The sequence below is a fragment of the Pteropus vampyrus genome, unplaced genomic scaffold (genome assembly GCF_000151845.1).
Source record: "Pteropus vampyrus isolate Shadow unplaced genomic scaffold, Pvam_2.0 Scaffold85, whole genome shotgun sequence".
NCBI lineage: Eukaryota > Metazoa > Chordata > Mammalia > Chiroptera > Pteropodidae > Pteropus > Pteropus vampyrus.
Genome location: NW_011888866.1, coordinates 5368078 through 5395354, shown reverse-complemented (window position 1 = coordinate 5395354; position 27277 = coordinate 5368078). Strand labels below are relative to the sequence as shown.

At 34.7% G+C, this 27277-nt stretch overlaps 1 protein-coding gene and 1 pseudogene across 14 annotated transcripts in view; one reads left to right on the top strand and one right to left on the bottom strand.

Moving 5' to 3' along the window:
• The window catches only part of RNF111 (ring finger protein 111), a 73523-nt gene extending 55284 nt beyond the window's left edge, over positions 1–18239 (top strand). For 4 of the 14 annotated variants that reach the window (XM_023532555.1, XM_023532554.1, XM_011363409.2 and 1 more), the window contains exons 7-14: positions 1978–2236; positions 5740–6088; positions 7862–8014; positions 9372–9498; positions 12778–12870; positions 13654–13749; positions 14824–14951; positions 16598–18239. In XM_023532555.1, the coding sequence (XP_023388323.1) occupies positions 1978–2236; positions 5740–6088; positions 7862–8014; positions 9372–9498; positions 12778–12870; positions 13654–13749; positions 14824–14951; positions 16598–16715 (1323 nt within the window). In that variant the 3' untranslated portion in view covers positions 16716–18239. The remainder of the gene's footprint in view (positions 1–1977; positions 2237–5739; positions 6089–7861; positions 8015–9371; positions 9499–12777; positions 12871–13653; positions 13750–14823; positions 14952–16597) is intronic. The other 10 variants (XM_011363416.2, XM_011363412.2, XM_011363408.2 and 7 more) reach the window with 6 other exon arrangements.
• Positions 18240–20900: 2661 nt separating this feature from the next.
• LOC111742034 lies at positions 20901–21019 on the bottom strand (annotated as a pseudogene).
• Between the last annotated feature and the right edge of the window lie 6258 nt (positions 21020–27277).

Here is a 27277-nt window from a genome sequence, read left to right as displayed (position 1 = left end):
ACTTAATTAGGTAGAATCTCTTTTATAGTTCTGTTTAGTGTAAAATAAATGTAACCTATTCACCTATCTCTAAGTAGAGGTACTTGGACTGCACACAAAACTTGAGAAAAGTCAGCAGGATCAAGCATTCACTGGTGACATGGGCATGAAGGAAAATAGAGTGAGGTTTTGAAAATATGAACAGTTTGCGACTCCTGTAGACATTTGGAGGATCCTGAAATGAGGCACATGCTCATGCGATAACCTCATATAGTCTTCACTTGAGACCTATGTGGGCACAGCAGGAAGTGAGGAGTGAGAGAAACAAACTGATCTGAGAATTTGTGATTGTATAGATGTCTTATGATTGGTAGGCAGAGAAATATTGATGAGGATTAGGCCTGACAACAAAGAAGTTGCAGTAGTCACTACATCTCTAAACCTTACTACTTTGGATGCAACTTCCTCTTTTGAGAGAATGATTTAGTGTTAGGCATTACTCATAATCTATGTAATAAAGTAGTATTTGCCATTTTTGTACCATTTTGGTTACCCTTCCTTTTCCTTCTAGAATAAGAAGAATTATGAAAGAGTGTTTTCTTTGTTAGTTTTTCCCCTTTTCTTTTCATTCTTTACTTTTAACTTTACCCTCGGTTCCTTCTAGGAAGACCTTCACCCTACTTTCTCACTCTTTGGGAGTGTTCTTAATCACTGACTGGAAAAGAAGATAGGAAATTTGCTCACCTTCATAGTATGTTGATACTCCAGTCCATTTGCCAAATTTTAGCCTAAAGAGGAATATAGGGAAAGGATTTGAACTGTAAATATAAACTCACAAGCTCACAATATTATTCTTATATATTATTTACCCAAATTGAGGACATACGTTGTATTTGCCAACTCAAAAGGAAGAGGGCAGACATTTACTTAATTATAGACACATAATACAGGAGAAAGGAGCTCTTCCTTTTCACCTTCCCACAGCTTCTGTATCATCATCCCCCTTTCCTTTTAGCATCCAGAGTTCCTTTCATTTCTTTTGTACCCTGAGCCTAGAGCCTCTTGAAAATATAAAGACCATTATGGTTTCTCACTGGACTGCTGGGTGACCGGGGCCTCCAATAAATATTACCCTAGCTTTCTTTATCTCCAGTGCCTCAGTTTCCAGTATTGAACTGTTCTATACATAATTCCATATATTATATCAAATCTTTATTTAATCACATTTTTAAAAAAATTACAGCTATAATGAATACTAAGCAAAAGCTTATATTTAAATTATTTAAGAATACAAAGAAGCAATTCTGTTTCTGTAATCTGCTCTAGAGTAGAAAAGTGTTTTACCTAGGAATTTTCTAAATGTTTTTTTGGGAAAAAACTTAATTACTGATGAGTAGAGATGGAATCTCGACTCTGGTTTATTTTCCAACTTAGTAAATGAGCCTTCCCTAAGGTCGTATTTCTAATAAAAGGAATCTTATACCCTTTGTTATCTTGAATAATGTTTGTACTATTAAGATTTTCAGTTGAATGCTTGCTGTATACAGTTTAGAAACAGGACAGTTTTTACCTAAAATCTTACTGTTTTCTATGATGTGATTATATTTTCCAAAGAAGTCCTAAGTTACAAATCATAATTTGGGGTAAAGGAGAATATGGAAGTATGATTTAAAAGTTTTTAAGATCTAGATAATGGACGAGAAATAGACCTTAAAATAATAATTAACTTTTGTTCATCTTGTAGCATGATCTTGTGCTTGATTTTTTAAAATTGATTATAGATTCTAAGTATATAATCACTACAGTTTTTACAGTCCAACATACACATATCATTTTCTTTGTATTCAAAAGGTCTTCACACTAAAAGTTTTTACCATTTTCAAATTTTTAATTCGAAGATTCTGTTTTTCAAGATTGCATTAGGAATACTTTTAGAATATGACATGAAACAGTGTTTTGACCAGACTTCATAAAGATAAAATACAGTTCTTTATACAGCAGGCATTGCCAGTAGACCTGAGCAACAGTGGTATCAGAAGTCATGGAAATGGTGGTTTTCATGGAGCATCTGCATTTGACCCCTGCTGCCCTGTTTCTTCTTCCCGAGCTGCAATCTTCGGCCATCAGGCTACTGCTGCTGCCCCGAGTCAGCCATTATCACTAGATGGTTATGGATCAAGCATGGTTGCTCAGCCCCAGCCCCAGCCCCCTGCACAAGCTTCACTCTCATCGTGTCGACATTATATGCCACCTCCTTGTAAGTATAAATTTAATAGGCAGTGATCTTAGAGGTATATAAATGAAGCATTTACATTTCTCTGTGAAATAACCTTCAGTATTCTTAATTCATAAATTTTTACTATTTCCTTGGCCTAAGAGTGGGGTGTACCTTTCCCATTTTATCCTCCCTTCACCCCACATCCCTCAAAGAGTCTTCTACGGTATAAAAGTCAGATGTTTAAGGGGTCAGGAGAATTAAAAGTATCATATTTTGTTTATTTTACTTTTTAAATTTATTTTACATTTTAACATTTACATTTTAATATCTATGAAATTGAAATACATTTAATGGCACCGTAGATTCTTTTAATGATTTAGATTATTCTTTAGGGGTAATGGGAAATTTGAAAGTTTAGTAGTTGTTTCTAGGCACTAGTAAATTTTGACTAAGAATTCTGAAGCTTAACTGAGGCATCAGAGAATTCCTTGACAGAATGCTGTGCCATTTGCAAAAAGTCTTCCATACGTGTTTGATGTAGGCAATTAAAATAGAATCAGACATGACTTTTCTAAAGAAATTGAAATCTATGAGATATAAAAAATGAGAAATGCCCTTAAGTTATATAACATATTTACTACTTTGTAAAGTCATAGGCTAATAATCAAATGGAAACTTAAATACTTTGATTTAAAAAAAAAAAAAAAAAATTCATGCCAGGAGTAAACCAGGCTTTTGTTCTGATTTACATGCAAGGGATAATTTTCAGTTATATATCTCCTTAGAGTTGTTTTACTCCTATAATTTTTTAGGTCTAGGTCCTGCAGACATAGCTACAGTCAAACCAGAATTTGTACAGTGAAACCTGGTGATATATCATTTACTTTTATAATAATTTAAAGCGTAAGTTAGAAAACAGATTTTGAAACAGTTTTTGCAAAGCATTGAATACTGGTATATTATAGAGGCTGACTTGTAATACTTGTTAACCTTCAATTGATCATCTTTTATAACTCAAAATGGGTGGTTTTTCTCCCTCTCCCCTTTAAAAATAATATATTGAGGCAATTTATAAGTGAATCCATTCCTTTTTTTTTGTCCTAATAAATAAATGTTTTAGATTTAAACTTGTTTTACTCTTATCATAAAAGTAACTCGTGTACATCCTAAGAAGTTCAAACTGCAGAATGATGCAGATTGAGAAAGTAAAAGCCCTTCTCTCCACATCCCACTAATCTTAGTACCTCCGAAGTAGCAACTGTTTATAGCTTACTATGGAACCTTTCAGAAGCTTTATTTCTACACATAAAAGTTTACATGTGTATGCATGTGAGTCTCCTTTTAAAAAAATGGAATGTTAAACATATTTGCCTCTTGCTTTTTGACTTTTTTATTTTTTTAATAGTACATTTAATAGTACATCTTAGATTTTTTTCATATTAGCACATAAAAATCTAGCTCATTTTTTAAATACTTTTATTTCATTGTATATTAATCAGTCCTCTGTTGATGGACATTTATTTAAATTGTTAGTAGTTTTTGAGTCTGTCGATAAGATAATATCCTAAGAGTGAGATTTCTGAGTCAAAGTGACATGTCGAACTTTTAGGAAGTAATATCAATAACTTTTTTTTTCCACTGCAAGGACACATGAAATAGAGAAGGAAAGGAAATGGTTATGGGAATGCAGAATTCACCTTTCTACAGTGGTTAGCAGTCCGTTTTGTTTAGATAAGCAATGAATTATAATGATGGCTTATGTTCTCACCCCACACAAAAAAATGATGACTATGTGAGGTGAGGAATGTGTTAATTAACCTGATTGTTATAATTATTTCATAAACTATACACATCTCAAATCTTTATATTGTACACTTTAAATATGTACAATTGTATTTGTTAATTATACCTCAATAAAGCCGAAAAAATTAAATGATTGCTGGAGTTAAATTTAAATTCATTCTGAAACAAAACTAACATTTTGTTATATTTGTTAATATTTTTTACATAATGGTAATAGAAATAGAAAACTTTGAAGTGAATCTGGAAAAAATGCGCTGAATTTGAGGAAGGGTAGTTAACAATGATAAAACATAATGACTTTTTTAATGACCAAGAACTGAGCTTTGTGACTTGGAGTAAAACATCTTATGTAACCATAAGTTTTAGGAAAAAAATTGGTTATAAAATCTAGTTCACCACTTCTATTGAGCGTAGTGAAAGTTTCATTTAAATGTATGATAGCAAGTTTTTCTTTGAAAATATAGCTGGATGAGTGTTCATAGTTACCTTTCACACCTGCTGAATCAGTCAAAAGAACTAAAAATTGGAGGAATTCTTCAGTGAAACTAGAGAATGGTCATAGCTTCCATGTCAGACCACCAAAAAAGTCTTCCAACATTTAAAATGAAATTTGGATTGATATCCAAGGAAGAGACAAACATTTTTAAACCTCAAACAGAAGTACATCTCTTAGAGTAAGAGAGGTATATATTCTTCAGAGGGACCTTTCAGCATTCATTTTGAAACACAAAGACACAGAATGAAGAAGTGGGGGAAATCATCTTTATGAAGGGCCAATTTCCTTGGCAGGTTCCTAGCAAATATGTCTCCTTCATTTTCTTAATGTAGCACAGGAAAAATGGCATGGGATGGAGAGAGAGAAGAGCAGCAATTAAAGAATATCTTTGCAGTCTTGCCCAGAAGGACTCAGAAGTTCCTTTCTTCTCTGTAGTGCCCTATAACCAGTAAATCATAAAGGAAAACAAGATTTATGTATTTACAAATATATAACTTATGCATTTGACTACAAAAAAGCAAAAAACTTGTGTATAGGCAAAACAAAATTAAGAAAAAGCCATTTGGAAAAGTCTTTATACTTTATGAGAAAACTTCCATGTATATAAAATATTTATAAATCAACACGAAAAAAGTGAACAGTAAGCTAAGAATATGAATAGATAATTCTGGGAAGAAATATAAGTGGTTTATAAGTAAAAGATTTTTCTCAGATTGGCATTTTAAAAATTTAGTGATAGTATAAGGGTCATCAGGAACTCTCATGTACTGTTAATGGAAATATTAATTATGGTAACCTTTTGGGAATGATTTTTTGTCACCTGGTATCTGAGTGTAATTTATTTTCTCAGTCTCAGAACTGCTTATAGGAATTTATGCTACAAAAATTGTCCCTGAGTAATACGTACGTATGTGTCTTTGTGTATGCATACGCTCATACATGTGTGTGTGAAAAAGTAAGCACACAGATGTTATTGCAACATCTATTTGCTTCCAGTTTTTATCAATGGCAATTTCTTCCATAAATTGTGGTACAGTTAATAAAATGCTGTAAGACTGTGGAAGTAAAAGTATATGTATTGACATAGGAAGGTATCTTAAAATTGCTCAAAGAAAGTAGGATGCAGAGCAGAATTGAGCAGACTCAAGCATCAATAAAGTATTCATAAAAATTAAATATGTGCTAATATGTTTGTAAAATCCAATATATGCTCAACTGCATGGTGCCTATGTTTTTCTTACAGATGCTTCTTTGACCAGACCACTTCATCATCAAGCTTCTGCCTGCCCCCATTCCCATGGAAACCCTCCTCCTCAGACTCAGCCTCCACCTCAAGTGGATTATGTTATTCCGCATCCTGTACATGCTTTCCATTCTCAAATATCTTCTCATGCCACATCTCACCCAGTGGCAGCCCCACCCCCAACTCATTTAGCCAGTACAGCTGCACCAATCCCTCAGCATCTTCCTCCCTCACACCAGCCAATTTCACACCATCTTCCAGCCACAGCACCTCCAGCACAGAGACTGCATCCTCATGAAGTGATGCAGAGGATGGAAGTTCAAAGGAGGAGGATGATGCAGCATCCAACGTATGTTTTATGTTTTTAAAAAGATAATCACTTTATTTCTTTTCCTTCTACTTATTTTCCTTCTGATCTTTATAAAATTTTTAGAAGCGATGTGACTATACTAAATCCTTAGTTCACTAGGATATTTCCTTTGCTAATCAGAATTTTCCTCTTATCCTGAATTGTAGATGTTGACAAAACAACTTCATATCAAGTCATTTAGTGAAATCATTTATTTTTGCAAACCAGCCCCCTTTTTTTCTCATTCTTTAGTATTCCATAGTAAAGATAAATGTTAGAATTGATAATCCTGAAGAACAAGATATGTTAACAAAGATGTAATTTGATTTACTATATTTTACCAATCAGAAGAAGAGTATTAGTAGAATTTTCAAAAACTAACATTAAAAAAAGTCTTCTGAACTTATTTATAAATTTAAATATTAAAATATTATATTCCTCAAACATGAAAAACTATAACTGAACTTTTTGGGTTTTATTTTGAAAATTCAGGAACTGATTTTCTAATTGAGAGCAACAAACTCTTGGTCTAATTCTGCCTGCCTGTTTATTGTAAATAAAGTTTCATAGGAAAGCAGCTACACTTGTTTATTGTCTAATAGCTTTTTTCACACTACAAAGACTAAATAGTTGCAACAACAGAGACCATATAGCCTATAACAGGGGTCCCCAACCCCCGTGCTATTGACCTGTAAAGCCCGGTCCGTGGTGGGCAAGTGAGCAAAGCTTCAGCTGCTCCCCAGCACTAGCATCACCACCTCAGCTCCACCTCAGATCATCAGGCATTAGATTCTCATAAGGCGCACTGGTGTCTGGTGCCAAAAATGTTGGGGACTGCTGACCTATAGAAGTAACCATATTTACTACTTGGCCCTTACAGAGTACGTTTGCAAAACCTTTGATGTAATTAATGATTTAGTACTTACGTTAGCTTTTTCTTGTAGTCATATAATTTAAGGTTGTATTCAGAATCTCTGGCTGTTACTGCCATTCTAATATAGTAACTTTTTAAATAGAAAGTTGCCAATTTAACATTCATATCTTCAAGTATCTACAACACTACTTGTAATAATTCTTAAGAATAAATATGCAAAATCTGTAAATGTATTAGAAACTGATAAAAAATAAGAATTAGACTATAAAAATTATTCCTTGGAACTTTTTTTACGCATTTGTTTAGAACTTTATGACCATTTACATTTGTAAATTTGACTGACTGGAAAGAAAATATAATAAGCTGGGATGCAGAATAGTGTGAATAGAGATAATATCACTTTCTTAGAGGTGTTAACTCATGATCTTAACATATATTTACATGTGTTTGAAAAAACCGAACAAGGTTAAAATTTTTTTCTCTTAATTTTATCCATTACAATGAATGTTATAGAAGTGAAGCAAAATAGCTTTTCTTTTCATGCCTTATATGTTTATATAAAATAACTTCTTTGTGTCTGCAGCATTTGCTGGGGTATTTAATTTTTAAAATTTATTCAGTTCTTTTTTATTTAAAAAGTCTACTGTAAAGAAGTTATACAAGATAATGTTAAAATTGTCTTTTTCCCTGGATGATATTTGAATTGGAGGTATTGTAATATATAAGCAGTGAGAATTTGGGGGGGTTACAGTTTCTTGATTTATTACTAATCATTAATTTTGTTACAATTTAATTTATTGTTATAGAATTAATTTTTTGACTAATCTATAGATGTTTATAATATTAATACTAGATTATTTTCTACATTAAGAAATAACCAATTATTCACTTATTTCCAGTGGTCTTTTTGTGTTCTGTGTTTCCAGGCGGGCACATGAACGCCCCCCACCCCATCCACATAGGATGCACCCAAACTATGGTCATGGGCATCATATTCATGTGCCTCAGACTATGTCCTCACATCCTCGACAGGCTCCAGAGAGATCTGCCTGGTCAGTATCATGTTTATTTTAAAGTTCTACTCAGCAGCCTGTGATAAAACTGCCGGAAGAAACACTTTATAGTGGAATGCCATACAAAAGGGTAATATGGAGAAACTGAATTCTGCTTAGCTTTGAGGCACTCTCTCTGTGTGAGTTAAGGGAAAGAGTAGAAGCTTTTCTTCTGGGCAAGGAACCATGTCAAACAGCAGTAGAGCATTTTTGTTGTTTTTTTACCATGGTAGGGGTGTCTAACATCAAAGTTTACCCCCTAAACGGATCCTACTTTTCACAACTTCTTTATCCACCTTCGTACTCACATTTGCTTTACTACCCCTAATCCCTGCTATGGACCATGGAAATCCAGCCTTTATCCTCCTAGGCTTGTGGTTTTATCCTAGAGAAATGGAAGCAAATTTGCATTAATTTTCTTTCCGAATCCATTGTCTTTAGGCAGTCAATTGAGATCTTGATTCACAATGACTTTTGAAGCAAAATATAAAATGACAATAAATTAATGAAGTATTAGCATTTACCAATTTTACTCTTTCTAAAATTTTGTGTACCCTTGCTTTATAAGGTATAGAAGTGTTTGCTCTTCTAATTATGCTTGATGCCAACAACCCAGAGACACTGTCCAACAAACAAAAGCCCTGGGAGCATCTATATCATTCATGGAAACCAGAAAAGTAAACTCTGTTTTGTATGCTCCTCAAGTAGTATCAGACTTTTAGATTGGAAGGAACCTCAGTTGACCTTTGACCAGCACAGGCGTGGATCTATGCAGTTCAAGCCTGTGTTGTTCAAGGGTCAGCTGTATTTCCTTCCTTTGTGAGATGTGAAACTGAGTAGAAATCACTTTGCTCCTCACCACAAAATTGAATTTTTGGGTTTTAATTTCTGAAGTGAATTCGAAATTATTAGTTAAATCTTTTGGGCTAAATTATCTTTTTCTCAGCAATGTATGCTAGGAAACTTTAGATTACTTTTAAAAATGTAAACATACTCCCTGATTTCTGTTGATAATAAAGGCGCTGTAAGGATGGCTAAAAGTTAAACTATTCTCCAAACTGCCGTTTGCCAGTTGGGAGGGATGTTGTGGGGCTGGGTGAAAAAGGTGAAGGGATTCATACGTACAGATTGGTAGTTACAAAATAGTCATGAGGATGTAAAGTACATCATAGGGAATATAGTCAATAATATTATAATAACTGTGTATATAGTGCCAGGTACTAGACTAATCAGGGGATCACTTTGTAAGTAATATAAATGTCTAATATAAATGCCATACACCTGAAACTAATATAAAATAATATTGAATGTCCACTATAATTGAAGAAAAAGTTAAACTGTTTTCATCCTTTGTCAGGGAACTGGGAATTGAAGCTGGAGTGACTGCAGCTACTTACACACCTGGAGCATTGCATCCTCATTTGGCCCATTACCACGCACCACCTCGACTTCATCACTTACAATTAGGAGCACTTCCTTTAATGGTAAAATAGAAAATTTTCAAAATTCTGACATTCTCCTAAAAGTATTCTTCCTTTTCTAAATTAAATATTTTATTGAAAATATTTTCAATGTATTAGTTGTTATAGATATTTTAATAGAATTGAAAATTATTAGATGAAAATTGTTATAAAAAGGTATAGATATTAAAATCCATGTTTGTATTTACATTGTAAAATGTACTCAGTGTAAAAATGACAGTTTTTTCTTTTATACCAAGATGACAGTCTTGATCCACTGTCACTAGGACATGTGCTTTATTTTGTCATAATGGCAATGGATTTGTTCTGATGCATTCATACTTTATTCTCTGATCTGCAGGAGGACTTTATTCTCTGTGTCTGATTTGAACAGATACAGATTTTGTTGATGTGAATTTGAGTTCTAAACAACAAGTTCAGCAAAAATATATTGAGTTTGCTATTCATAATACATACCAGTTATAAAAGGGATACAAAGAAGGGAGTAGTCTCGTGGGGGAGAGGCACTGCAGGGAAGTTTTCGTGATGCTATTATACACGTGACTTGTAAGCAGGCTTTGGAATTGAGACTGTGGTTACAGCATAAAGAGCTTTCGAATAGCATAAGCACAACCAACTCCAAGTAAGTTAGTATTTTAGATCTTAGGGATGAGGATAACTCAGTGATATGAAGTAGTTGTTCTGCCAAGAAACTGACTCATGAACCATTGGAAAGGAAGTCTTGATCATATTCGTGTTTCAGAGTGACTTAATCAGGTTGTGGTTAGAAACACCACCTCCTCTGTTGTGTGGAAAATAGATTTCAGGTTGGAAGAAAGGAAACTTAAAATTAGGACATTATAGAAGAGGTAAAGTTGATGAATTCCTAAACAAAGGCAATGGCAGTTGGCATAAAAATGATAGAACACATTTGAATAATATTTAGGATGATTTCCAGATTTCTAGCTTGGGTTATTAAGTGTATAGCGGTGCCATTCACTAAGTTGGAGACTATTAGATAAGGGTTAAGGGAAGGAGTTAGGTGAGTTAGGTTTTGGACATACTGAATTTGAGATAATTGTGTGTATCATGGTGGATCTAGTAGGGAGTCAAGTTAATGGCCTGGACCTCCAAATTATAAACTGACATCTGTCATTATATAATATATGTGTGTCAAACATATTTCCATGGAAGAGGATTAGGTTTCTAGGGATAGACACAAGATTGAAAAAAAAACCTTGGAAAATGATAATACTGTACTTCAGACCAAGGGTTTTTGAGAACTGACTAGAGAAGTTGAGGAGAAACAAAGTTAGAATAATGTCAATAATGTGGTCCCTATGTCTCACCCCTAAAAAATAAAGTTTGAAAAATACTGAATGCATTTGGCATTGAAGTGGTTATTAGTGGTTTTTGTCGGAGTGATTTCAGTAATGGTGAAGAATGAAAATGAGGTGCTTCTTAGATTAGTAAGGAAGGCGGAAGGTGAAAAGGTAAAGACAAGGAGTATAAACTTGCTTTATAAGTTTGGCTGTGAAGAGAAGGTAGGAAATAGAGTTGGCAGTTATTCCAGGAGTAAGGAGATAGTAGGTTTGGAAGTATTTTGGGTTTAAGACAACAGCATTAGAAAGGACTTGTTTGACGATGTAGAAGAGAGGGAGGTGGATGACATGATCCAAGATGGGGAAATAGGAGAAGATGGGAGCCCATGATAGAGATGAACTTTGAATAGGAGAAAGAGGAAACTCATCCATAAAAACCAGAGAAAGGAGACCAGGGAGGATTTTCAGCTTAAGTGCAGGTTTAAATAATTTGGAGGGCAGGAATTCTTTTCTCATTTTTCATTTTTCTTGGAAATGTGTAGGAGGTTGGATTCTCTGTCTGCCGAGAGCTGAGGAGTACTGATCCTGATTAAAAGGAAAGTTGCAGATATTTAAATAATAGCCTTTTTGAAGGTTAAAAATTATTGCTTAGGTTCTTTTCCACATATGCTTTGTATTTTAAAGCTATAAAACTTGTAACTCAATGGAAGCTGATTAAAAAATAATTTTAGAGAATTATTTATAAAGGCGGAAGAATGGTGCTCTATCACAGAATCTCCCTTTCCTAATACATAATCTCCCTTGTTATTCCTGGTGGTTAAGTTCTATAAAGTGGCTGCAGATGCTGAATAAGCAAATACTGAATCATTACTCCTAGAATAAATATAAGGTTAGGTTACAGCAAGTCTGGTCACAACAGTCAACCCGTAACCTTGTTTTAATGTTTATTTCTGTTTAAAGACACCTTATTTGATATATGTTGATTCATTAATATTGGACTCACAGCCAACAACACCATAACTCATGCCATAATTAAGTTTATCTATATTTATTTTCTCCATAAGGCACATCACACACAGCCTTCTTGCACTTATGAACAGTAGCCAACACTTAGGTATTGTGCCTCAGGGCCACCATTTTAAACAACAAATAACCAATAAAAGCACAAAAATGTGAAAAACATGGCACTAAATAGATCACAAAAAAGACTCTTGTTAATAGTATAATAGACCATAAAAAGATACTTGTTAATAGTATGAGCTGAAACAAGAAGTTAGAGCCTTGTTCTTCCGCAGCTGGAGACACATATATCAGACATCTCAAATTTTTTGCTGCTTTGTGCATGTATATGAATGACTGAGAGCACAAATTTTGGAGTTACAAATTGAATTTTATCAAGTAGTTGAATTCATGAAAAAGGATCTGTGAATAATGAGGATCGACTACCTAAGAAAAGATTAGAAAACACTTTTAAATCTTTCACTAAAAGAACCTGACCAAAAAGAGTAAGTTGCTTTTGGCTATTAGGGAGTTAGAGGAAGGAAAATAAAACTTTATCTTGAAGTTAAGCTTTTTGTGCATTTTTGTTCTTAATACTGTTTAAATAAAGCTCTCTGAAATTGACAAGCTCTTAGGAAACTTTTACATTTTATACATTTAGGCTACAGGCAGTCTTAAGTTTGGATATTTTCTACTTAGGATTCTTTGCACAAAATAAATCAAGAAACCTGTTATCTCATGGAACAGCTGTTTCTTTTTTTTGCATCCAATTATATTTTAAGAGTTATTATATATAAGAGATTATATTTGAAGAAGAGTGTAACCCCATTACAAAATGCTTAGTCGGAGTTATGTATACTAATTAAAGTTTAATTTTGTGAGTAGCTGAATGGAGAGAATTGAATGTCTGAATTATTCAATGTTAAGAGTAGAATTTGGGCCTATGCTTGATTGATTTAATTTATCTCTTCTGTTAAAATAGGTTCCTGACATGGCAGGCTATCCTCACATCCGCTACATTTCATCAGGATTGGATGGAACATCATTCAGAGGTCCTTTCAGGGGCAATTTTGAGGTATGTAATGAAATTAATGAAGATATTTGCCACAGTATCTTTAGTGCAGAGAGAGAATATATGTATTAGTATTCACAATTGTATGGGATTGCAACAGTAACTAGGGATGAGAAGGCAGTAAAATATCTGAATTTCTGATATTGCTTCTGGGAGCTGTTACAGAAAAGTTTATAAGCAATATTAATCTTAGTGTCAGAAGTTACTTGACGATTTAAAGAAGAGTAAATGAAAGTAATTTAATATAAAGAAATGTAGAAATTTATTAATATAAATGTCAGATAAAGAATCATACCATTAAATGTGGGGGGGAACTTTAATGCTTTTGACTAAGCTTATTTTTAGAGAAACATTGCTGGAGAAAAACTTAATTTAGTTTATAGCCAAATATCTTATTATTTGAATTTTCAGGAAGAACAAATCATTTCAATGTGATTTAAAGTTTTGTTCCTTCATGTCATTTTGGAAGTGGAACTTAGAACTATTGGTAGAATTATTTCCCTATTTTACTACAGTGATTTCATCTTCTACTTGCATATATACTAACTTATATAGTACTGTGTGGTAATATGTTGCCCTAATCGTAAGGATAACTTTGCCATACCACTTCTAATTGGCTAAGAAAAGTATTATTAATAACCAGTGGCCTTCTATCTATGACTTTTCAAACACTGTATTGACATTCTAGGTTTATAAATTTGTAACTTTATTACTTTTACAATATTGACAGTGCTGTTCAAGGAATAATCATCTTGGCTTTTAATACTAGTTATTCTTCATCTTCAGGAGCTGATTCATTTAGAAGAAAGATTAGGAAATGTCAATCGTGGAGCATCCCAGGGAACAATTGAAAGATGTACATATCCACATAAATACAAAAAGGTAAGAATTTATTCTTTGAAATGTCTATAGTATTATTAAAATGGATAAAATTTAATATGCATCTTCTTTTAGTTGGTGCAGTCTAGTAACTACATTATTTATTATTAAAACAATACATGTATAAGGTTTAAAAAATTAAAAGTATAAAAATATATATTCTGAAGTTTCTTAACCCTACTGACCCCAGTCTTCCTTCCCAGAAGAAAAATCATGGTTAAGGATTTTTTAGGTAGTATTCCAGATATTTTTATACATTTATAATAGTGTACATATGTGTATATATATTTTTCCACTTTCAAAAATAACAGAGAGGGCGATATGTACACAGTTTGGCACATTTTTTTTTCTTTTCATTCTATATCAACACCCACAGATCACTCACATTCTTTAATAGCTTATACAGAATTTCATCATATGGCAGTAACAGAATTTCATCATATGGCAGTAACAGAATTTAACTAGCCACTTATTTTTATGGCCATTTAGTTGATCTACATTTCTTTTATTCTACCCCCAATTCTTTATGTAGTATCAATCTATTATGTAGTATCATATCTAGAAGTTACGGAGTAGGTATGTTAAATAACTTTTAACAAACAACAATTTTCTACATATATGGAGAATAATAAAGTGTGAAAATTACAGTTCCTTTGTATTTTTCTTCTGTTTTCTAAGAGTATTATCACTAAATTTAAGTTCAATTGTCTCAAGTAAATTCTATAATTAGCATTAATTTGAATGTTATTTGAAATATTCATTAGTGAAATAAAATTAGCTATGTTCCTCATAGCACAGGAATAGAGTTTGTATTGTGTATCATCCTAATTGTGGATTAAAAATAATAGATTTCAAACTAATGAATTTCTGTTACGTTCAGTTTTGCTTTGGATGCTGATTATTTAAGGGTCTTAAAAGAACATTTAGTTGATGATAGTCACTTAACTCATCCATTAATTCATGACAGTTGTGCCTGGGAACTGTGTTATGGGTGAATGTGTGGTTTTGTTTTATTTTGTTTTTCAAATAAACACAGACTTTACTCAGTTGTTCAATAATGTCATCTCTACTAATAAGGTAACAACTGATTGGTTCTCACAGAGGAAACTGCACTGCAAACAAGATGGGGAAGAAGGGACTGAGGAAGACACAGAGGAAAAATGTACTATCTGTTTGTCTATTTTAGAGGAAGGTGAAGATGTGAGGTAACTAGATATTAATTATCTAAAATCTGTTTTCAAACCATACAAAAGAGTTTATTTAAAAGTAGATTAGAAACAAAATAAAGACTGTTTATGATATACCCTGTTACCTATCTCTGACATATAGAATTCCTTCTTACAGTGAATGAGGGAATAAAAAGATTAAAGTCTTTGTGTTACCTAGACAAAGTGATGGGGTTGGGAAATATATTGCCTATTTTAGGGCCACACCAGAAGATGGTCACGGAAATATGGGGGTCAAAATCTTCTGTAGATCTTTCAGAAAGGAGAATTCGAGAGGCTTTGAAGGCCAAGACAGTTATATCATGTATTCTCCAAAGCTTAAAGGGGGAATCCAGATTAGCTCCATACAGTTTGTCTTATAGCATCGTTTATAAATTAATTTTGTCCTAAAATTTCCTCTCAACTTGTAATAGTCTCTTCTTGCAACTCTGTGATTTAGAAAATGTTGTTATAACACAATATTAATTTTAGGCATTTTCTTACTGTAATCTTGTTTTTTATTTCTAGTCTGTTTTTTCTAATGTAACATGATTCCTTTTGAAACAGTTTCTATAACATATATATAACAGAACCGTATGTTTTGTTGCCCCAATTTATAAGGCAAAAAATGTTTCTTCACTTGACTGAGAGGGAAAAAATACATAAACAATCGTCAGTCTTACCACATATAAGGTTTTTCTAAAACTGTATTTCCAGTGACGATTTATAAGCATAGAAGATAATTGTTTTTACATTATTGACAATACTGTTCAAGGAATAATTGGGACATCTCTTAGCGACTACTTTTACAAAATATTAGGAAGTCTGGAAATGTATCATTTTACTGTATTTTTAACAGTGGATGGAAATAGAAATGGACACTTTAATCAGTAACTTTTATCCATCTGTTATACTTAGATATAATGTTACCCTGGATTGCCTAGAAACTTTCTCCATTTCATATTGATAACTTAGGGTACAGTGTACTGTGAAGTAAACATTTCCTTTTAACCTACTTTTAAAAGACTAGCATAGTATTAAGTAGGTATAACAATTATTCCATGAAAACAGTATTATTATATTACAAACAATATAATATTAACCTTTAATCAACCATATACTTAAGCTTAATGTATAAAGATCCTTTAGATAGAAAATAATATTGCATATTAAGACATTCCTTAATTCGTATGACATGGCTGCTATCTATTTACAGTGAGTTCTGATGTTTTTGAGAGAATTAAATAGTATATTTTTTAAAGTGCTTCGCTAATGTAGTGATTCGATATTAAAAATATTATGTAACGGGGAACATACTGCCAACTCCAGTGCGTTGGCGGCTCATGTATAGAAACAAAACCAGAATTGTCAGTGTAATTGTCTTAAAATTCTTGAGATTTTATGTAATTTGGTTGCATATCTGTGACAGTTAATTATCTTGGTCATTTATTTATACATTGTATAGAACAGAGTGTTAATTTAATATAGGTATTACTCTAATTAGAGAGGTGTTGTTTTTATTTTACAGAGGAGAAAGATATCTAGTAATTTCAAAACTACTGACTTATTACATATATCATTTGTTTAAATGTCACATGCAGTTGTCATAAAATAATTTCGGTTTTTGTTTTGTTTGCCTGTAATAGACGCCTTCCCTGTATGCACCTTTTCCACCAAGTGTGTGTTGACCAGTGGTTGATTACCAATAAGAAGTGCCCCATATGCAGAGTGGACATTGAGGCCCAGCTGCCAAGTGAAAGTTGACAGCGTGTTTCAGAACTCTTGCCCTCCCTCTCATTCCCATTTTCCTGGTACTGCAGTCAACCAAAGATGGCATGACTTACCTGCGCAGATTTGGAAGCCTTGAACTTAGAGTGCTGGCTCTGCTATATGGTACAACTAATGCTAGACCTACAATTTATGTATACAGTTGATTTTGATGTATTTATAAAAGCTTTTTTTTCTAGATTTGACATTTTTCCTGTATCATTTTACTGTATTTTTGCATGGTTCCTTGTATTGCATTTCTTTGCACATATTATGGGCTTGTGACCCTAAACTTGCAGGCAAGATTAGCTGCTTTAGGAAGTAGAATTTTGTGGTCTTTTTGTTTTTTACATAGTACCAGGTCTTAAAAATTATGAATTTTTTTATCCATACTAACCTTTAATTTAATCAATCATGTACTTTAGTTTGATGTATAAAGATCCTCTAGAAAATGATAATATTGTGTATTAAGACATTCCTTAATTAGGACAAAAATGGCTGCTGTATATTTACAATATGGAGTTCTGAGTTAAATACCATCCTGAATACTGGGAACAGAACACAAACCATGTTCATTCAGATGTGGGTGGTATTCACATCACCAGTGATCAGTAGAAGTTTTCTTGGTGTATCCTTTTCCTTTCAGCACAATGCAGGTAGAGTTGATATTGATATCATACATTTAGACTGCTGTTATGATTGTATTTATCTTTTTCCTACATCGTTTAGAACTTTATTTCCCTGATTCAATTTTTGCTGCTGTGAAACAGCTCTGATGAACACTAAATATTAATTTCAATTAGCTGGATTGTACATACTTGCAGATTTAACAAAATTTGGGGGAAATTGAAGAAGACATGTAGAATTTTGTTCGGTCTTCTGCTAAGCACGTATAGTAAAGATATCTGCTTTACATTAATTTTGTAACCACATTCAGTCAGGATTTAGAATTGCAGTCATTGGCAGGTATCTATGCATTCATACTAAAGGTCCCAGGATCACTTTTAAGGGATTTTTATTAGTTTAAAGATTAATAAAGTTAGCTGAATCTACATGTCTCTTGTTTTATTTCTCTTTAAACTTGAAAACAGTAAATCTGCAGATACTGTGAGGCACAAATTATACTGTCAACCTACTGTTGCTCTGGTTTTAGATTCCCACTTCATACGTTACCAAGAGTCGATCACTGATTTAAATTTTTTAATTTCTATAGTTAAGATTTACTGCATAATATAGAATATAAAGTTAAGTTAACATACTAACATTTTCTCCTTTGGAGAAAGTTTTAATCCACTTCAGGATGCATATTATCAAGATACTTTCATATACAGGATAGCCTAATTTTATTTGTTCAAATATGCTTAATATGTCCCAAATTGCAAACGCATCAGTCAGTAACATCACTGTCTGTATGTGGAAGACATGTTCCCATGGATCATATGTGAAGATGTCAATAAGCTTGCATTAAGCCACCTGCTTTGTAAGTGGATTGATTAATAAATAACTTATATTTCTATTGTCTTTGTGTTTCATAATTAGTTTTTATAAAAGTTTACATTAAACATCTTGGAATTCCAAAATAGTGATCTCACTGAAGTTGACATTCACATAATTTGGTGTTTGTATTCATTCAGTTACAGCTACTTGCCTTTTTTTTGTTGTTTTATTAATAAATGTTACACTGTAGTAATTGTTAATATCAAACATGCTTCAACATAGTATGTGTAGTGATTAAGGATGGACTGTGGTTAAGAAACTTGGATATAAAAATGACATTTTTAAGAAGAATACTGGATTAAGCTACAGTTACATAAGGGCAGGAGTGAGGGAAAGAGAGTGAGAGTGTGATCCATGTCTGCTGTCTGACTGGGGAAAAGAGCAAGCAGCCTGTCTTCAAATAGCCTGTGTTAGATGAAGGATTTTGCCACTGGAAAACCCAGGATCTATGCCAAGAGGTTGAAGAAGCATAACATGGGGAGAATTCTTTGTAATGGGAGTCCTCTTGATGTTCTCTGAACACAAGAAGTACAGATAGATTTCTTTATTTTTTAAGGTTACATCAGACTTAGATGCACAACTCCCTGTTGACCTGTTTAATAATTACTACTGATTTTTTTTATTAGATAAAGCATTATTACTTTAAAATTTATATATTGCAAATATTTGTGGCCTAAAGCTGAACTGTTAATGCAGGAGCTCTGCAATTAGTTACAGGAAAATGTGACTGGTAATGAATCAAGTAGGGAAGAAAATTTTTAATATTTTAACATTTTGTGTTTTGTTTTGGTGTTTTACATATCCTGCTGCATTTTATGTCAAAATTTCAGTGATAGCTGTCCAAATACTTTAAAACTAAAATTCTTTTGTCAGCAAATCTTTATTTTTATTGTTGTTATTATACAAGTGATAAACTGATATATGAAACATTTTTCTTACTCTGGTGACTTTTATTTTAGCTGCTAGCTAAACATTTCATCATTTGAACCTTAACGGTTTAACATACAGAAAACTAGGTCTGTTTTAAAAATGGTATTTGTAACACTAAAATTAAAATATAAACTTTGGACATTTTATTTTTCATGAATGGGAATAGTTTAATTCTATAGATAATGCATCCTGATTTCTAATTTACCCTCCAAAGCCTCTGGAAACAGTGAATTTTCTTGCTTATTCAAGACTTCATGTGTCACAATATTGGATATATCAAGATTGAAATATCTTTCAGTTATAGATTTCAATTATTTTCTTGAATTAAGAATTATATCCAAAACAACTGTTTCTTACTAAGGAAAATATTACTAAGTTTGTGGTTTGTCCTGCTAGAGACAGATGTCCTCCCTTCTGTGTATTCTGTACAAATTCAAAGCTACACGTTATTTTTTGGAGTGGTGAAAAAAAGACAGGCTTTGGTGTCAGCCTTGAGCTTTGACTTGTACAGCTTTGAACAACAGGAGCTTTCTGAGCCTTGTCTTTCTCATTTATAAAACAAATAAGTTATGAGAATTAAATGAGATAATGAGTATGAAGATCATATAGTACATGTTTAAGAATATAAGTTCACCAATGCTTGCTCCATCCCACCCCACCACCCAAATACCCTGCTTTTGATAACAAATGGTAGCAAAGTAACATGCTAAACTATACATCAGTGTTTGCTGCTAATTTTTCTTATAATTCAAGCAACTAATTACTAGATAAGAAGGAACAATCTTCTTCAGCCCTTCTCTGATAGGTTGGAATTTTTCTTCTAGAGGGATGGAAGATTGCCAGCACACATGCTTTCTTCCAATTGCTTTGCAATCAACAGAAGCATGGTTGCCCCTCAATATCATCCAAGGTTGTTTTAGGCAGCTCCTGCCAGTGGATCAGAATTGGCACAAGATGTGAAACCATTTGTCCTCTCTGACATAAAATAAAATTTTATGGAGAAACAACTGGAATTTCTCATCCTCTCCTAATATTTCTCCTCACTAAATTGTGTTACCCATGGACCTGGTGCCCATTAAGGATTAATTAAGCACACCGCTGAGATGCCTTTGTTGTTGTATTAGTTTGTAGGCTTATTCTTAGGCTGATAGGTAGGTGTGGGTTTCCAGGAGAAGCTTTTGATTAGCCCAAATTGCATGCCTCTTATTTTTTACTATTAAAGTATAGTTTATACAACATTATATGTACAACGTAGTTATTCAATATTTATATACCTCATGATGTGTCACTGCAACAAATCTAGTAAATGTGTCACTGAAAAGTTAACTACAATACTATTGACTTTATTCCCCATGCTGTACATTACATCCCCGTGACTTATTTTATAACAAAGTTTGTATCTCTTATTCCCCTTCACCTTTTTCACTTATCCCCCATCTCCCTTCTCTCTGGCAACCATCTGTTTGTTCTCTATATCCTATTTCTGTTTTATTTTGCTTTTTAGGTCTAACCACATGTAAGTGAAGCCATATGGTATTTGTCCATCTTTGACTTATTTCACTTAGAATAATACCCTCTAGTTCTGTCCATGTTGTCACTAATATTCCGTTGTATGTGTGTCTTGTGTATGTGTGTATGTATATATCTGCATATCACATCTTCATTCATTTTTTTTTTTTTTTTTAGGCAAAGAAACCCTTGGTTGACCTCACAGATTGCAAGGACTTTGTCAGCTTACAATCCCTTTTTTTTTTACATCTACAGCACCTAGTCTTCCTAGGTGGTCTCTCATCCAAGCACTAACCGGGCCAGACCTTGCTTAGCTTCCGAGATTAGATGGGATTGGGCTTGTTCAGGGTGGCATGGCTGTAGACTCATTCATTTATTGATGGACACCTAGTTGCTTCCACATCTTGGCTATTGCATTCTAGTTCCAACAACTGATGAGTCAATTCCTCAAGAACTACCTCTAGGAGCTCTTCAGTGCCATCATCCACGCCCAGGGTAAAGTTGTTTACCATCTCATCCATAGCCTTGATTTTGTTTTGTAACCTTTACACTATGACATTACGACGGCTACCACAATTAGTAACTCTCATCTCCTATGTCAAGACCCCGTCTCCAGATATTTGGACGTCTGTAGCCAAAAATTCTATCAAACTGGCTTCAGTGATTCTCAGGTCTCTCAATTCCATCTGATCCATGGTTCAGCATCAAATAAACTGCAACCAATGCCCAAACACCTGGAAACGGCCCAGGCATTTAAGTTTTCCATGCAAAAAATCTTCCAGGAATAACTGATAATTCAGAGTTTACAAATAATTATAGATGCTAGCTACTGTGCTGTTTTCCTAAATTGTAACACCACAGGAAACCAATAAAGATAACACTATTCCAGCAAACAAAAAGGCTCATTTGGTGCAAGGATTGAGAATGCCCCGATAAGTGTATCTGTTACCTGTTACGTAATAAACCAGCCCAAATCATAGTGGCTTAAAAGACAGCATGTATTTGCTCATAGTTGTACAATTTGGGCAGGCCTGGGCAGGTAGGAGTAGCTCATCTCTCAGTGTGCTTCTGACTGATGTTCCTCACGTGGCTGCATTCAACTGGGAGCTCTGCTAGAAGACAATGTTCAGTATGGCCTCCCTTAGATGCCTGATGCTTCAGCTGGGGTAGCTGGGACAGCTCAAAACTCACTATGCATTTTTCTCAATGTGGTCTCTGTATCAAAGGATAGTTTGACAGACCTGTTTACATGGTGGCTCAGAGCTCCAAAAAAGAAACTGCCAGGCATCCTAGGTCTGGAACTGGCACAGTATTGTATCTGCCACATTCTGTTGGTCAGAGCAAGTAATAAGACTAGCCCAGATTCAAGGGGAGGGGAAATAGGCTATACTTGTTAATGGAAGCAGTAGCAAAAAATTGTGGCCATTTTTAATCTATCAAAGCAGGTAAAACAAACCCCATTGCTTTGTTAGAATTCCTAGTACAAACTTTCTGAACACAGTTTTCTTTTTAACCCATATAGAGAAGCTGTGTGTACAAAATGGTCTATATTCTCAAGTATAATCATCAGAGGAATCAATAGTGGAGGAATTTTAACTTTCCTGAACTTTCACTTTCCCACATTGACATTTGAGAAAAAGAAACCTATGGGATGGAGATAGCTTAGTGTTTCTGGTCCTTTGGCTGCCATGTCATTGTGTAATTTAGAAATTCTGCAGTATTCTTGATAAATGATTATTGTGGTGGTTAATTTTGTGTCAGCTGCACCATGGAAGTGCCTAGACATTTGCTCAAACATCCAGTGTATCTGTGAGGGTGTTCCTGTGTGAGACCAACATTTGAATCTGTAGGCTATGTAAAGCAGATTGCCCTCTTTAATGTGGATGGGCCCTGTCCAATCAGTTGAAGGCATGACTAAAGCAAAAGACTTGCTTCTGCCCTCAACTTTGCCCTATGAGTAAGGGAGCATTTCTCCTGCCTGACGGCCTTCAAACTGGGACATTGTTTTTCTCCTGCCTTTGGACTCAAACTGAGACATGGGCTCTTCCTAGATCTCTTGCCTCCTAGCCTTTGAGCTGGAACTACTCCATTGACTCTCCTGGGTCTCCAGATGGCAGACTGGAAATGGTGGAACTTGGTAGCTTCCATAATTGTGTGAGCCAATCCCATTTCTCTCTCTCTCGCTCTCGCTCTCTCGCTCTCTCTCTCGCTCTCGCTCTCGCTCTCTCTCTCTCGCGCGCGCTCTCTCTCTCTCTCTCTCTCTCTCTCTCTCCTCTCTCTCTCTCTCTCTCTCTCTCTGTCATCTATCTGTCATCTATCATCTATCTCTGGAGAACCCTGACTAATGCTGTTATCATGCCTTTGGTTATATTCTTCCAGTGCTGATAAGGTCACTACTTATTGAAGAAGCACGTTTCTTTTGTAAACAGTTATAATCACTATTTTCCTTCAGTAGGTCTTTCTGTAACCTCACAGAGGGTCATTCTAGAGCAATGCAAAAATAAATCTGGTCTACGGCCATGCCACCCTGAACAAGCCCGATCTGATCTCGGAAGCTAAGCAGGTTCGGGCCTGGTTAGTACTTGGATGAAAGACCACTTAGGAATACTAGATGCTGTAGGTGTAAAAAAAATAAAAAATAAGAGATTGTAAACTGACAAGGTCCTTGCAATCTGTAAGGTCAACCAATCAATCAATAGATAAATAAATAAATCTGGTTTCTTACTAGATCCTTGGATATTTATTATAGGACAGCTATCTTAGTTTATTTAGGTCTTCTCCAAGTAAAATATCCTTAGAACTCTTGATTTTGTTTAAACTGAATCTTAAGCCTCTCAGCAATTCTTGTCACCATTTTCTGGATACTTCTAGCTTATTAATGTTTCTCAAAGTATGATACCTGTTAATGATCATTACTCCAGATGTGGTCTGAGCATTAAAAAGTATGGAATTACCTGAACTCACTCATGTTAATGAGTTAGGTTTTGGATTGGTGTTATTTTCTGAGGGAGCACAGGTTTCCTAAAGGACAAATGTGGAAATGGATTGGAAAGGGATTACAAACCGAAGGAAAATGATACACAGTTCTCGCTCTATCATCTATGTGCTAGTGGGATTGGCTCTCAGATCTGAGTAGGCCTGCACACCAGAGGCACAGCTCAGCCCAGGATTAGGAGTGCAACTGAAGTTAACTTGATATGCCAATTGGGATATTCTCTGCATTCTGCAACTCCTCAATATCCCACCAAAGTTGATTAGTATATGATACAAAAATTAGTGTGTCTCACAATGTTTATCTGTTATAATAGAGAACCAGAAAAGCATGAGTAATTGAACAATATAATGTAAAACTTCTTGAGTCAGTGGTTTCTTATCTTCAACAGACCTTTTACTTTTTTACTCACTAAGGATGAGTGAATTATATTATTGTTCTTTCATGCACCTTACCTCTATATTTGAAGCATCATGTGGGCAGAGACCTAGTTTTATGCTTTTTCTTCCTTCTAAGTAGTATGCACAGTACTTTGCTTATAGAAGGCATTTATTAAAAACTAACAACAAAAACCAGATAATTCACAAACTTGAGGTCCAGATTTTAAAGAATCATTTTGAGTGGAGGCTCCTGAAGGCACTTAAAAAGTGTTTCTTTCTACCTCTCTAGGTCTTCTCCCTGCTTTGGGGCAACTTTACAGGAGAATCCCATCCCCCGCCCCCCCAAGTTTGAACTTTATTGGAAGGAGGCCTTCTAATACATTTTTTCATCCTGGATTAATGAGGTAACAAATGCTATATACAGAATATAAAGCAGTGATAAAAACGGGAAAAAATGGGACACACCCATGCACCCTGCCTAGCCGGCAACAGATGGATTGATTACCTGGTCATCTCAAGGAAAAGATAATATTGACATTTATTGGTCAGGGTGAAAGTAGGTCAAGATGGTTGCAAGCAAAGCAGAGGAGAAGACTTTCCTTCTGTAAGAATAATAACTGACCTGCCTCTACCCCACCCCAACCCCAAATAAATGAGCAATAAAAGTTACTATGTTTATTTATAACTGGGTAACTTTTGAGAGGAAAATTTAATCTAACCACTTAAAACTTTTAAGTTACCTTACAATTGTCTTCCCTCATCATCCACATTCAAAAATGTCTGTCATGTCTGTTTCCTTTTTTTCATTCTCCACACTTATCCAAGTCAGATTTTTGTTCCGTCTCACTTGAGAAACCTTTAGCTTTCCAATCCACTATAATCCATCCTTCATGCTGCCTCAGGGGTCAGCTTTCTAAAGCAAAGTTCTGATGAAGTCATTATCCTCCTTAAAAACATTTCTTGATTCCTCATTTTCTGGCTTTTGCAGGTTTTAATATTCCTATGATCCAAATGCCTCAGACTACTTTGTTTTTCCACAGATTGATTTATACTGTTTCCACTTGAGTGCCTTTGCTGTCTCTACATGCTAAAATCTAGCCCTTCTGTCCAAGTTCAGCTCTGATGTCCCCCTTGTAATAAGGCTTTCTTCATCTACCCGCTTTTTGAATTAATCCCTCCTTGTGCACAGTATTTTATAGGTTTTGCTTCTTAGAGTAATTTTGTTGCTGTGTGTATCCCCTTTCTTGTTTTGAACTTGAGGGCATGGCTCGTACTGTATTCTCTGTGTTCCTGCAGTACCTTGCACCCACTGACATTTTAATTTTAATATATCAAATAAGGTTTAGTTTATCTCCTAGCTAGTTGAGAGAAATCAGAAACTGATAGTTAGAAATGGGTGGGGGTGGGAAACAAATGGAATAAGAACAACTGAGGGAGAGAACTTGAGAGTATATTAGGAAGATAGCTGGGTTCTGATAAAAAATAAAACAGCTGACGAAAATCATAATTTGTCAGTTGTCTCATTCATAAATTAATTGTATATGAATTAAACTGGCCCTTCATGTCCTCACTATGATCTGGACAATGGCTGCTGAAAGTCATGAAGGACAGAAGGGGAAAAGTATTTTCCAAGAATATGGAAACCATGAATATGAGTTGAGCTTTTTGACTTGTTCTGTATGACAGTGGTCCCCAACGTTTTTGGCACAAGGGGCTGTTACTCCTATGAGAATCTAATGCCTGATGATCTGAGGCGGAGCTGAGGCATGATGCTAGCTCGGGGGAGCAGCTGCAAATACAGTTGCTTGCTCGCCACTCGCTTCCTGCTGTGCGGCCCGGTTCTTACACTGGTCCTAGGACCAGGGGTGGGGGATCCCTGCTCTGGATGTATGTAACCCAAATAAATCCTAGTAAAAATTCAACAACGAGCAAGGACCTTATTTGTTATAAGCACTGGAAATGAAATGGTGCACCAAACCAACACCTCTGCCCGCCTAGAGATGTGTACAATTGTTAACAATGCCATGAAAATATTTCCTTTCTCCTGAGGAAAAGTAAATTTTGTAGCAGACTATCTGGCTGGCCCTGTAATTTAAATTAAAATAAAATTTTGGAGAAAAAAACAAACAAAAAAATACATTGTAGTGTGTTTGTTTAACTTAATAAGTTCCTGGGTTTGAATTTGACAAGATCCTAGTGGTTTGCCTATGAGACTACTAGGTGAGCTGTGAGGTTTCCAGCCCTGACCTGACCTGGGCAATTTTTGCCTTCTAAAGTTGTTGAATTCTCCATCAACAGTAGCTATCTGATTGTGAAGTATTCCCAATGGGGGAAGGTCCTGGAAATCTGAGAAAAAGAATCTCAAGACTGGGAGAAAGAGGTGGGCATCTGAATAAGAAACTAGAAATGAAGATGGTCTGACAAACAGCAAGCAAATCTTTCGTGATTCAAGAGGAGTGTCTTCATAGCCAAGGCTCTGAGACTCTACACCAAACTGGGGGATTTAGGTGTCAGAAAAGACGAGTTCCCATTTGGCACGCCAGGCCCTAAACATATGTGTAGAAATCTCAGATTCTCTGTCTCTGTCTCCGACTCCTTTTCATGCGGTTGAAAGACAATAGGCAAGAGCTACCTTGAAGCCTAATAGCTCCTGCCAAAACCAAGCCATTTGCCTTGTCTCCCATCATGCCAGTCCAGTAATGGTGGTCTGTGTTTTTGCTTGGGGTGCTCCTTCTGCCTGCAATATTCTCCCTTCACTTCATATTTGCTTTTTGAAGCAGTACTTGACCAAGAAATGGAAATAAAGTGAATCGATCATGTAGAATTTTATCATACTGCAAAGGCCTTCAAGAAATTTATCCTTGATTAATTTTCTATTTGATTTCCTTTGATGGCTGTTTCAAACTTTTTCTACTCTTTCTGCCAAATGTAAATAGAGTAGACAATGGTAAATAGAGTGTAAAGAGCACAGGGTTTGGAATTAGACCTGAGTACAAATCCTAGCTCTGAAACTCTTATGTGCTATGATTGCAGCCAAGACATTTAACTGATCTGATCCTTAGTTTCTTCAAATCAAGATAATATGTGACAGATGTTAACTAGACTTACCGTGGTAATTATTTCACAATCTATTCAAATATCAAATTGTTGTGTTGTACGCCTAGAACTATATGTTATTTGTCAACTATAACTCAATTTAAAAATGATAAAAATTAGACTACTACTTGTTTTACAAGGATTGTTATGAGGCT